We start from the raw sequence: 12,880 nt of genomic DNA, 5'->3' as shown, positions 1-12,880 counted from the left end.
CCTCTCAGTCATCCCACAGAGAGCGAGAGGGAGCCAGGGTATGTGTGTGCCGGGCCCCATCAGTCATTGGTGGAGGGATGCTCCTGAAGGCCATTAATTCCTTGGCACCTCCAGCCTGCCAAATGGCTGGGCAGAGAGGGCTCCTGCACCCAAGAAAGCCTCAGAAGGGTGGCACATGCTGGCAACTAGAGGCTGAACTGGTGTGTGCTGAAGGGGTCAGGGTTGGGGGTATGGTAGAGCACTCATTCTTTCTCAAACATACGGCTATTAGAGTCTTGCAGACCTGGGTGTGAATACTGGTGCTGCCAATTCCTAGCCATGTGGCCTTGGGCACGTTACCTCACCTCTGGGGGCCTCGATTTCCTCATCTCTGCAATGGGAATTATATTATCCCCTCCCATTCTCCCAAGAGCTCCATCCCCAGCAGAGTGCTACCTCCCTCACGGCTTCCAGGGAAGTGATGGGAGCTGATCTACAGGAAGCACTTGCAGATGGCCCGTGGATCCCCCCAACCCCATCGAGCTGGGGTCACTGAGAGGGGCATCTCTGCAGCTGTCAAGCCTACGGGAAGATAGCGCCCGCCTCCTCCTTTCCTCCCATGCCCTCCCTGGGAGCCCAAAGAACAGGGTTTGGGAATTAAAGTCGTAAACAAGGCAGATGTGGCATCCGTCTTTTTGACAGCACTGCCAGCCAGGTGACGGCTGAGCGGAGGAAGGCCCGGTTTATGAGGAGAGAGGAAAAATTTACTGCCTGCTGCACACACGGGCTGGGAGCTCAGAGAGGGAGGGCAGCTGCATAGTGGTTGGGGGTGTGTGGGGAGATGCCAGTCGCCCAGCCTGTGCTACCAGCAGTAATAACAATAATAGTGAAAACATAATCACAGCTAATATTTATTTATATAGCCTTTATTGATTGTCGAGCTCTGTTCCAGTATTTTGCATTTAATTTTTGGAGCAACCCACGTTACAGATGAGGCATCTGAGGCACAGAGAGGTTAAGGACTTGTTCAGGGTCACACAGAGTTGGAGTTGGAATCCTTCCATTTGGCTCCAGAGACGTTTTGCTTAGACCAGATGATATCCCAGCCCCAGGCCCCTCCTGGCTTCTCCAGCCCGCCTGTGAAAGGTCTTCCCACCTCTGCATCCCGAAGAGAACCTGAGGAAGCCTCCCTCCTTGGGCAAATAAGAAAGGCCAACATTTGGGAGCACCCTTTATGTGCCAGGCCGTGCCCTCATTAGAGGAACTCACAGTTGTTCAAACCATTGGCTCTTCACTCAGTGCTGCTTCCCACTCATCAACTGGGAAACCAACAGCGTTGACGAAGAGTCTGACTGTGTGCCCAGTCAGCCCTGTGTTGGGCTCAGTGAGGGGGACAGACTTGCCCTGGGGAGCCGCCCTGTGAGTGGCCTTGCAGATAAGGTATAGTGGATGGTGGCGTGGCCTGGCAGTCAGAGCCATGGGCTCCAGAAAAGGCCTAACTGTGAGGCTGGAGAAGGCGGAGCCTGGAGGCCTCTTGGAGGAAACTGGGAGTGCTGGGAGGACAGGAATGCTGCACTTTTATGTCAGAAGTTCTCACTGAGAAGGTGTGTGCTAGTCTGTTTGCATTGCTATAAAGGAATACCTGAGGCTGGGTAATTCATAAAGAAAAGAGGCTTATTTGGCTCACGTTTCTGCAGATTGTGCGAGAAGCGTGGCACCCGCATCTGCTTTTGGTGAGGGCTTCAGGAGGCTTCCCAACGTGGTGGGAGGGAGACAGGGGAAAGAGAGGAGGAGGAGCCAGGCTCTTTTTAACAATCAAATCTTATAACTAATAGAGTGAGAACTCACTCATTACCATGAGGAGGGCATCCAGCCACTCATGAGGAATCCACCCCCGTGACTCAAACACATCCCACCAGGCCCCACCTTCAACACTGGGCATCACATTTCAACATGAGATTTGGAGGGAACAAACATCCGAACTATTTCAGGGTGATCCTAGAGCGAACACCTGAAGGCCGTGAGAGAGAGAGCCATGTGAAGACCTAGGAAAGGGCATGCCAGGCATAGGACACAGCAAGTGCAAAGACCCTGGGGTGGGCTCCTGCCTGGCAAGCCTGGGGAGCAACGAGGAGGCCAGTGTGGCTGAAGCAGAGAGAGCAATAGGGGGGAGCAACGGGCAGGTGGTACAGATCATGTGGGCCTTGCGGACAATTTGTAAGGATTTAGTCTTTTATGAAGAATGGGACAAGCCATTGCAGGGTTTGAAAGAGGATTGACGTGACCTGATTTATGTCCTAATGAGATCACTGGGCTTCTACCTGCTCATTTCTCTCTGGGAGCGAGGGCAGAGTGGGAGACCAGTTAGGAGGCTGGTACTGTAATCCAGGTGGGAATGATGGGCCTGGGGCGGGTGGTGGTCGTGGAAGTGGTAAGAAGGGGTCGGATTCTTTGTAAACTTTGCAGTGTGGCCATGGTGTTTATGGAAGGATTTAAGGAGAGAGAGAAAGATGAAAGAAAGTCAAGGATGGCTTCAGCGTTCTTTGCTGGAACAAGGAGATGGATGAAATTGCCATGCACGAAGATGGAGTGGGCGGGAGGAGGAGCAGGCTGGGAAGGAAGGCAGGGCTTTGGTGGAGGCCATGTGGAGAGTGGGATGCCTCCTGGGACCCACGTGGCCTTGTGGAGTAGGCGCTGGAGTCAGGGAGAGGCTAGAGTGGCCATGTGACTGGGGAGCTGGCAGATTACAGATGAGGCTGGCTGGGAGCACCAAGGAGTGTGTGTGGCTAGAGAGGAGATACCAGTGAGCCCTGGATGCTGGAGTGTTCGGGCCGAGAGAAGGGGGCCAGCATGGAAGCTGAGAAGGGGCAGCCCAGGAGGCAGCAGGGCCCAGAGCGTAGTGTCCCGGCAGCGATAAAGAGAGCACTGGAGCAAGGAGTGACTGGCTCCATCACATGCTGTCCAGGGGCCAAGTGAGACTGGCTGGACCAGGCCATTAGACTTAGCTACCTGGGGGGCGACTGTGACCTCCACAAGAGCAGTCTCCTTAGAGAGGTGGGCGCAAAAGCCAGACTGGAGTTGGTCAGGAGACAGAGGAGAGAAACTGATGACAGTGAGCAGAGAGGTACCTCTTTTGAGGAGCTGCATTGTAAGCAGGAACAGAGAAAGGGGATGCTAGCTGGGGAGAGGCGGGTCAAGAGAGGGGATTTGTTTGTTTGCTTAAATGGGAGAAATGACCTCTTCTACCTTAAAGAGAAAGACATAGTGTGTTAGTTGTTCTCACACTGCTATAAAGAACTACCTTAGACTGGGTAATTTATGAAGACAAGAGGTTTAATTGACTCACAGTTCTGCAGGCTGTACAGGAAGCGTGACTGGGAGGCCTCAGGAAACTTACAATCATGGTAGAAGGCGAAGAGGAAGCAAGCACGGCTTACCATGGTGGAACAGGAGAGAGAGGGCGAGAGGGGAAGTGCCACACTTTTAAACCATCAGATCTCTTGAGAACTCACTATCATGAAAACAGCATGGGGGAAATCCGCCCTCATGATCCAATCACCTCCCGCCAAGTCCCTCCCCTGACATGTGGGGATTACAATTCAAGGTGAAATTTGGGGTCAGGACACAGAGCCAAACCAAGTCACCTAGTAAGGGGGAAAGCTAAATGCTGCTTGAAGGGAGGCTGGCTGACTCATGGGGGAGAGGGATGTCTGCGTTGGGAGTTGTTAGCAGGGGCTGGGCAGCTCATCCACACTTGCCTGAGACTCAGTCCCCAGAGTCCCCCCACCCCCAGCCCCAGCCCCTCCTGAGTGGAAGAGCTGAGCCCCAGCTTCTCAGCCAAGGTCTGCTGGCCTCAGAACCAGGGAGGAGCTGAGAGCTGATCCTTCTTGGGCACTGGGCTGTACAGGGGCCAGGTATGACTCTCCTTGCCTAGTCCCAGGTGCGAACTTTACTTCACAAATGAGGGATCTGGAGCTCAGAGATGCTAAGTGACTTGCCAGGCCCAGCAAGGGGCTGAGTGGGGGTTTCCAGCTGGCCCCACCAGACCCTGGGGCTCGTACCCTGTTTCTCAGAGCGAGGTCTGTGGACATCTGAGGACACATTCTTGAGTCCAGATTCTCAGGGACTCAGGAGTGCTGTGAGGATTCTTAAAGTCTGCATTATATGTTGATGGCCATCCCGAAGTGAGCTCTCCCAGTCTCAGAGACATGGCTTCTCTGCTGCTGTGGGCATTTGCAGTTGGGCTTCACTGTCATAGCCAAGCTTTCAGCTTCTCTCCTCAGTGTTTTCTTGCTGGGGTCATATTCTTGAGGGTCTGCAAGAACCGTTTCCTTCAAAAGGAGCCTGTGGCTGGCTCAAGGTTGAAGAGCCCCAGGTGATGCTACCATAGAGCTCTTGGAGCTTGTAAAAGAACACTTGAGAGGGAGTCAGGAGTCGCCTCCCTCTGGGTAAGCTGCTCCAGCTCCTCGGCCTCGGTTTCCTTATCACTGAGATGGGGATCCCTTTTGGCCCAACCACTAAGCCCTCAAAACACCTGGGTGCATCATTCCCCGGGACTGGCAGGAGTTGGTGTTGGCCCAAGGCTGAGTTGTGGGGGACAGAGCTAGGGATGGAGGAGACTCAGCCAAGTGGGTTACAAATTCCCAGACTGGAAAGCAGGCGACTTGATGAGGATGGAAATTCAAGAGGAGGGGACCGGCAAAACCGCAGTGTAGGGCTGAAGAGCCCAGAGCGTGTGCCTCTGGGCCAGGGAGATCCTGGCTGGTGACGTCTGGGAGTTTGGGGGCTTGTGGGGTGGTGAGCCTGGATTCGGGAACAGGACTTGAGGGACCCTCAGATGAACTGAATGTCTCAGGAAGCACAGAGGGGCAGCTTTCTCCACCCCATCCGTATATTGGGCTAGGCCGAGCTGACCTGGGTTTGTCTATGCGGTGGGCATCCCTTGCCCATCGAGTGTTGGTGGGGAAGGGGTGGGGAGAGTCAGCACTAGAGCCAGCACCAGCCAGGCTGCAGACAGGATGGAGGGGAGGCCTTCAGGGGTGGAGCGTCATCCAGCGGGGGCGTGTCAGGGAGGAAAGGAGAGCTGAGGCTGAGAGAGGACTTTTGTGTACAAGACATGGTGTTGCATCTCCCTCAGTCCTCCCAGCGGCCCCTCAAAGTAAGTCTTACTATCTGGAATTCACACTTGGGAGACGGAGGCGCTAGGCCACTCCTATACTTGGCCTAGAGTGTATAGCTGGGCCATGGCCCCGCCGAGAGTCAGGGCCGTATGTGTTTGTTTGGTCCATTACACCAGACAGCCCTCTCTGGAGGGGTTCTGGGACCCCCTTATTTTACTCCCTACTCCCTGGAAGTTTGCTTAAGGGACAAAAATGGGTGCAGGTATATATTTGTGGCTCATGCTCACCCAGAGCCTTGGTGTGCCTGACACCTCACCTTCCCATAGTTCTGGGAGACAGGCTGTGTAAGTGCAGGTTGATATCTGTGTAGGTGTGTGGTGTAGACACGGATCGATGCTGGACTGCACATGTGAATGAGTACATGTTCCGCAGCTATCACTGCCTCAGCCATACCCCTCAGCACTCACCATCCCAGTGTGCACTAGTGGGGCTCATGCCTCTGGGAGCAGCCCTCAGCCTAGGACCGGCGGAGCTGGAGCATTTATCCCCATGAATGGGATGACGCTGAGGTGTAGTTTACAGGGTCTCCTGGAGGTCCCCAGCAGGACGGAGCCCCACATGTTGGCATTAGTTGACTTTCCTCCCCCACCTCACCTCCCTGTCCGCTCCTCATGCTTCCTGGCATCACCCCCAATAAAACCCTTGCTCTCAAGTCCTCAGCATCTGCTTGTGAGACTTCTCAGCCTAAGCCAGTGGGTGAATCTGAATACCCATGTGTTTGTGTTAGTGTCGTGTTCAATGTGTAGCTGTAGCTATATTGGAAGCATTTCTATGTACACCTGTGTTAGAGCATGCATGTGTGTGTCGACATGTGTAAATGCATGAAGGTTCGTGAGTTTGCTACTCTATGCATGCGGATGTGAATATCTGTGTCTGTGTGGTGGATTTTGTCTACCCTGGCATGAGGGAGCTGCTTCAGCAATGTGTGTGCACGCACATGTGTACCAGTGCTAGAACTGGAGGATTGTGGCTCGGCGGGTGAGTTGTGGAGAGGTGAGGGGGGAGATGAGGAGGACTCTGATTATTTCAACCTTGAAAACTCATTTCAATTACAATTTACAACCTGCAGACAAAGGCTGCAGTCGCCGTAGTAACCACGCTTCCGGGTTTTGATGGAGAAAATCCTCCCTGGATGGTTCCCCAGCTGACTGTCACCCGTGGCGGAGCCAAACGCATCTCTGCCTCACTGTGCCCCGGGACACAATTAGGACATCTTCAAACTGTTGCTGCTGTCACTGCTGCCATGTGTCTGGAATTTGTCTCCTCCAACAGCTCTCAGAAATGCGTGTCTTGCTTCCTCCCAGAACTGCGGTGCCCCTGCCTGGTCCTGGGGTTCCTGCCTACCCATGAAAGGGGATTTTCCCACCCCTTTCCCTCCACGGCCACCTTCCTCCTCTAGACCTGCAGACAGGGAGTCCTTAATCCCTGGTTAGGCCTGGCCAGACAATGGGGGCAGGGCCTGGGTCCCAGGACAAGGGGAAGGAGGCAGGTCAGCGGCTAAACGGAGGAGGGGCAGTTCAGGGTACTGAAGACTGTTTTGGACAACCAAAGAGATCTGGGTTCAAGTCCCAGCTCCACCACTTCCCAGCTAGCTCCATCTACAGGTATGTGTCAGAACACCTACTTAGTGCCAGGATTCCTGTGAGGCTCTGGGATGTCACCCACCCACCTGCAACCCTTGCTACCTCCCCTGTGAGGGGGCCAGTGAAGCCTGTTTCCCAGAGCTGTGGGAAGGCAAGGTGCCAGGCACAGATGGCTCTGGGTGAGCATGAGCCACGGCTGCAGAGTCACCTGCTGAGGAGCTGGGTTGGGTGAGGCACAGGCACAACTGCAGCTGCTCATTTAGGCCAGAGCGTCCTGTCTTGTTTAGTGAGGGTTTGTGGTTCCTGCAGTATCCCCCACCCCTCCCCTACATGCTCCGACCCCTGCAGAGGAGTCACCTAGTTTCCTGTGGGGCACAAGGGAAGGGCCTGAGGCATCTGAGGCCAGAGTTGAGGAGTGTGTGGTGTGTGCATGTGTTTCTGTGTGTGTATCTATGTGTTGTGTGTGTGTGTTTCAGTGTGTATCTGTGTGTGTTTATTTCAGTGTATGTCTGCGTGTGTGTCTATCTGTGTGTGTCTGTGTATATATGTGTATGTATGTATATCTATGTGTGTGTGTGTGTGTGTGTATGTGTGTGGTGGGCATCCTCACAGCCTGGTCACTTCACTGCACCCCAGTCTTCCCATATGTTACTGGGGCTAGACTTGAGATAAAGTCCAGGAGGCCACAGCAAGTTGAGAAGTTGCTAGAAGTCCACACTGCTGCGACAGCGCTGGGATGGATGCTCTGTAGGGGCAGGCCTAGCACTCCGGAGCCCTTCCCCCAGAGCTGCCCTGGGTGGAGGCAGGTTTCCCTGGCGAGGGGGCTCCTGCGGGATATCCACACACGCATCCATACTGATAGCTTCGTGACCCTAGAGAGAGCCCTTGGCCCTGAGCCCGAGTGGCCCAGGCGTGGATGCTTCAGCAGGACCCTCTGAGGAGAGGCTGACGCTAGCCTCGTGGGGGAGGTGTGTTTCTCCCGAGATCCAGCTGGCCTCCAATGGCTGGGCGCGTCCTTGGCCTTGGGAGAGAGCTGCCTTCTCTCTGCAGTGGCCGCAGCCTCCCACTCCATCCCTGGTTAATAATTTAGTCTCTCATCCATATGAGATGAGGGTGTGATAGGAGCTGTGGGGGAGTCAAGTAGTGTTTTCTGCTGCTTCAGGCTGGAGAGAGCAGGGCCTAGGGGCCTGTGGGGAGCAAGTGTGGGTCCAGGGAGGGTCTTTCCAGGTGACTCCGTCCCAGCCTCCTCTGTGTCCTTTGGGGATGGGATCGTCCATTCTATTTCTCCCTAGGCCCTCGTGACCTTGTGATCAGAGGCCTCGGGCAAGGCAGGATGGCGAAGCTGTCTTTCGCATTCATCCTGTCTGTCTGTGCCTTGGCCTGGAAAAAGTGTTGCTGGTTAGCAAAGCTGGCAGACACGACCCAAGTCAAGTGCAGCCTGGGATGGAGCAGGGGTGGGGTCTGGAAGGTGGGAGTGCCCATCCTCTCACCCCTGGCTGTGTGACCTGGGCTTCTCCACCAGCCTGTTTTCTTGTCTTTTAAATGGCTGTGAGGGCAGATGACCCCCGTGGTCCTGGTGTCCCTAGCATTGTGGTTCCATGGTTTCTACTGTCCACTCAGCAATATGTGAGTACCTACCCTGAGCAAGGCTGAAAATGGGATGTGGTTCTGGCTGGCAGGGTTAATGATCGACCAGGCCAGCTGTCCCCCATCGCCACATCCTTGTGTGGGTGCGGCCACTGGTGTGGCTGGGATTAGACAATGTGAAGGGATTAGAGGGTGCAGCAGACCTCAGGGAAAGGCAGTGAGATCCCCTGTACCTTGGGTCTGCCTCCAGGGTGTCCAAGGCAGGGGGCTGGACACAGTAACCTCTGGAGTCCCTGGGGAATCACTGCCTCCTGTGGACCCAGCTTAACCCTGGCCTATGGGGGCAGGGCGCAGGCGCAGCCGCACACCCTGCTGCCCTCTGGGGAATTGCCTCTATGCAGTGTGGCATGTGCCCTCTAGCTGAGAGGCACGGGCTAGGAGTAGAGCGATAGGAGGAGTAATTTCCTCGCCTGGCCTCGAGGAAGAAGGCCATGCTGTATGCAGGGGCTGTGGTCTTGGGAGGGGAAGCCAGGCTTCCCTAGCTCTGCCCATCCTCCCCCTTCCTCCTCCCAGCCATCTTCCTGCCCCCATGTCCTCACTTCAGATCCCTGGTCCCCTCCCCACGTTCCTGCCCACCCGTATCCCTGTGTGGCAGAGTGTGGTGCTCAGGCTTGGAGTTGGAGTACCTGGGTTCGCATCAGCTCTTCATGGTCCTGGAATGTTGATGAGCTTTTCTGTGCTCAGGGCTTCAGTTTCTTTTTGAGATGGAGTCTCAGTCTGTCGTTTAGGCTGGAGTGCAATGGTGCAATCTCAGCTCACTGCAACCTCTGCCTCCCGGGTTCATGTGATCCTCGTGCCTCAGCCTCCTGAGTAGCAGGGATTACAGCTACCTCCCATCAGGCCTCTCCTGATGTTCCCAGCTAATTTTGGTATTTTGAGTAGAGATGGGGTTTCACTGTGTTGGCCGGGCTGATCTTGAACTTCTGACCTCAAGTGATCCACCCGCCTCAGTCTCCCAAAGTGCTGGGATTACAGGTGTGAGCCACCATGCCCAGCTAGTGTCTTCATCCTACAATGGAGTTGATTACACCATAGCATTGTTGTGAGAAATCAATGAGTGAATATACATCAAGAGTTCTATACAATGCCTGACACATAGCAGGTACTGGTGGAAGTTACTTACTTAATGTTACTGTTGTTATTCAATATGTTGTCTAATATCATGATTACCCAGGGTCCAGGCCAGGAACCACCTCCCCCTCCACAAAGTTGTCCCACCTACTCCAGCCCAGGGACCTCCATAGCCCTCTTGGAAGCACCTATTCTGCCCACTTAGCACATAGGGTACCATGGACGAGCCACCTGCTGGCTGCCAAGTGTTTTCAGTACCTTATCTCTTGGAAGCCTCATGGCAGCTCTGTGAGGTGGGATCGTGATCCCCTTTTTGCTGACGTGGACAACCAAGGAGGCCGCACAGGGCCCCAGAGCAGAGGTCAGTGGACACAGAGGGGAGGGGAGGAGGATGAGAGGTCAGACCCCAGGTCACGGTGCCTTGGGGAGCCATTGCAGTTAGCAGTGAGGAGTCTATGGGGATGGTTTCTCAGTTTGCAAAGTTCACTTATCCTTGCCACTGGGGGACAGGAGGGTTGTCCCTGAGGTAGAAGAGGGATGGATGGGGGTGATGGTGACTTCTGGTATCTAGGGTGACTGGAAACCATTGAGGGCAGTCTTTCAGCCTCTCTAGGCCTCAGTTTCCCTACCCATACCCTGGGGTGAGGGCAACATCCTCTGGCCGGAGCAACTGCCCATGGGTGATTGGCTTTAGGGACACTCCCCTCATTGATGGACACAGCTACTGTCCTGGGTGTTTCCCAGACTTCGAGAGGGGCAGCTACTCCCAAGATTATCCCAGGCCAGGATTGGGGGAAGGCATCAAGGGCCACAGTCACAGGGAGACCTCTGGGATGCTGCCTTCCAGGGTGACAGATGACAAGGGAGTCTGCCCTGGATATTCTGGGACCTTGGGTGGCACAGGCATCAGTGGCACAGTGTCCAGGCCAGTGGACTCTCCCATTATACCCATGGGCCTGTCTCCAGGCGCCTCCACAGGGCCATCTCCTGGGTGATAAGAGCACTGGGCTGGGAGTCAGGAGGCCTGGCCGTGCACAGATGGGCTGTGCCACCTCTCCAGGTGCCAGAGGGTGGTCTGGCTCCCATGACACCACTGTAAGGACAGTGGGCCTCACGAGTGTCCCTGTTCCTGGTGTTTCATTGCAGACCGTGAGCGAATTGGGCAGGATTCAGCTTATGAGCAGGAGGGGAAGGTGCAGTTTGTGATTGACGCCGTGTACGCCATGGGCCACGCGCTGCACGCCATGCACCGTGACCTGTGTCCCGGCCGCGTGGGGCTCTGCCCGCGCATGGACCCCGTAGATGGCACCCAGCTGCTTAAGTACATCCGAAACGTCAACTTCTCAGGTGGGGGCGTGGTGCGGACCATGCCTGACCCTGGGTATCCTGGGCCATGCCCGAGGGGAGGGGCCCTTAGGCTCTGTGGGGTGGGAATTGGAGGCCTCTCCTGATGTTTCCAAGAGGTGAAATCTCCCAGGATGTTCCATGAAGGGGTGGGTCAGAGAGGTCTCTGCCCCAGGCTCATCATCCGCCCTGCCTCTGGGTAAAGGCTCTGCAAAGATACCCACCCACCCTTACAGGCATCGCAGGGAACCCTGTGACCTTCAATGAGAATGGAGATGCACCTGGGCGCTATGACATCTACCAATACCAGCTGCGCAATGACTCTGCCGAGTACAAGGTCATCGGCTCCTGGACTGACCACCTGCACCTTAGAGTAAGTGGGAGGGCAGGGAGTAGGTGGAGAGTCACTCACGCAGTTCCAGCCCCTCGGAGGGCCCAAGGGGAGGCTGCCGCTGATTAGCCCTGAGCTCAGGACTGCGGCTGCCCGGCTGGGGCTTCCTTCCCAGGGCCCCCTCCCAGACCTCAGCGGTTCTGAGGCCCCCACCCTGAAATGGAAGACAGGGCAGTCGGAGTTCTGCTGCTATTCTGGTCCCTGCGCCCTCCCTTAGCCTGGGGCCTTCTTGCCTGCTACCCACTGAGGAGGGGATGGGGGAACTCTGGATCGAAGAATTCACACCAGAGTCAAATGGCTCAAAGACTTTTTGGGTGGGCGGGTGGGGGGTGACGGGGGGCATGGGGGAATAAGGTGAGGAGGAGGAGGGCTGCATTTGGACAGAAGAGGAAGTCTTAGGGCAAACGACCCAGGTCAAACAGTGGGATTTGTGGCACTGACTGGTGGGTAGTGAGCCAGTTGCTGGTTCCCCAGCCCCGTCAAAGCACGATAGAAGGCAGCCATTTTTCTAGGTCCTCTTAGCCACACTCTCCTAGCTCATGGACTGTCCCAAGGATGTGGTGACTTCCCCTTTCGGGCCCTCAGTATCCCAGCAGTGAAACAGAGCAGTGTTTTCGGAGAGAAAGGACCTTTGGTTTGTTCCCCAACAAAGTGCTTGTGGACTTGGTCTGTACCTTGCACGGGGAAGGGGTGAGCCATAACCGGGGTGGGCCCACTGTGACCCCGTGGATAGACTGGAGAGACTCAGAGACAGGTCCTCATCTGGCCTCCGCCCTCCTTGTCCTGGGATCCTGTGGGTGTTGCATTGAGGCCCCGCTGTCTCCTCTTGCCATGATCTCTTCCATCGAGGAACCCCTTGTGCTCTGCTCTTCAAAGCACTCTTGGCCTGCATCTCATTTAGCCCAACCATCTTCTAAGTCAGAGGAAATCTCTCAGGAAACCCAACCCTGGGGAGGCAGAAGGACTCTTCTAAGGCCACACCGTGTGGCAGGAACAGCCTGTTCCTAAGTGAGGCTCCTTGGATTGCTGAGTGGAGAGAGATGGGCACAATGGGGTATGAGGAGCTCTTGGCAAAGTGGGACAACACCAAATCGATGTGCCTGTCTTGTTTTGGTGCAGTGGGCACAGCACAGGGGCCAGGGACTGGAACTCACTAGCGGCAGCAGCTAGCATTTACCGAGTACCTGCTGTGTCCCAGCTGCTGCTCTAAACACATCCCCTTGCTGTGAGGATGACAGCTCTGTGAGGCAGGCAGTTATCCCTATTTTCCAGATGTCCTAACTGAAGGTGGCAGGCGGGGACTGGGCATGTGTGGGTGGCAGTGGGCCCTTCCCCTGAAAGTCCCCTCCCCAGGAATACAAGGCCCCTCCACCGGCCAGACCATCTTCATGGCCCATTCTGATGCAACTCACAATGCCCTCTTAGATCTCCTCACCTGTAAGGTCCGGACAGAGCTGAGGTGGTGGGAGGAGGGAGATGGGGTTGAACTTTAACCATCAACCTTCCCCACTTTCTCCGTGAGTGGCTCAGTTTGGGCTGTGCTGTGAGGGCCACAGAGCAGGCAAGGTAGCTGTAACCACCTACCTGGCCACTGTCCTCCTCCAGGGTCTGAGAGTGTGGCGGCCTCGCGTCACTGGTACCCTGGACCTTTTTGCCTGCACGGTTATTCTTTCATAGATTCCACA

General features: G+C 55.5%; 1 protein-coding gene across 8 annotated transcripts in view; it reads left to right on the top strand.

The window, feature by feature from the left end:
• Positions 1-12,880, top strand: part of GRM4 (glutamate metabotropic receptor 4) — a 125,026-nt gene that overhangs the window by 95,403 nt on the left and 16,743 nt on the right. For 7 of the 8 annotated variants that reach the window (XM_033216828.1, XM_033216830.1, XM_033216827.1 and 4 more), the window contains 2 exons: positions 10,607-10,807; positions 11,041-11,177. In XM_033216828.1, coding sequence (XP_033072719.1) covers positions 10,607-10,807; positions 11,041-11,177 — 338 coding nt within the window. The remainder of the gene's footprint in view (positions 1-10,606; positions 10,808-11,040; positions 11,178-12,880) is intronic. The other variant, XM_033216831.1, reaches the window with a different exon arrangement.

The sequence above is a fragment of the Trachypithecus francoisi genome, unplaced genomic scaffold (genome assembly GCF_009764315.1).
Source record: "Trachypithecus francoisi isolate TF-2019V2 unplaced genomic scaffold, Tfra_2.0 Lachesis_group10, whole genome shotgun sequence".
NCBI classification, from domain to species: domain Eukaryota; kingdom Metazoa; phylum Chordata; class Mammalia; order Primates; family Cercopithecidae; genus Trachypithecus; species Trachypithecus francoisi.
This window is presented reverse-complemented; position numbering and strand designations above follow the sequence as displayed.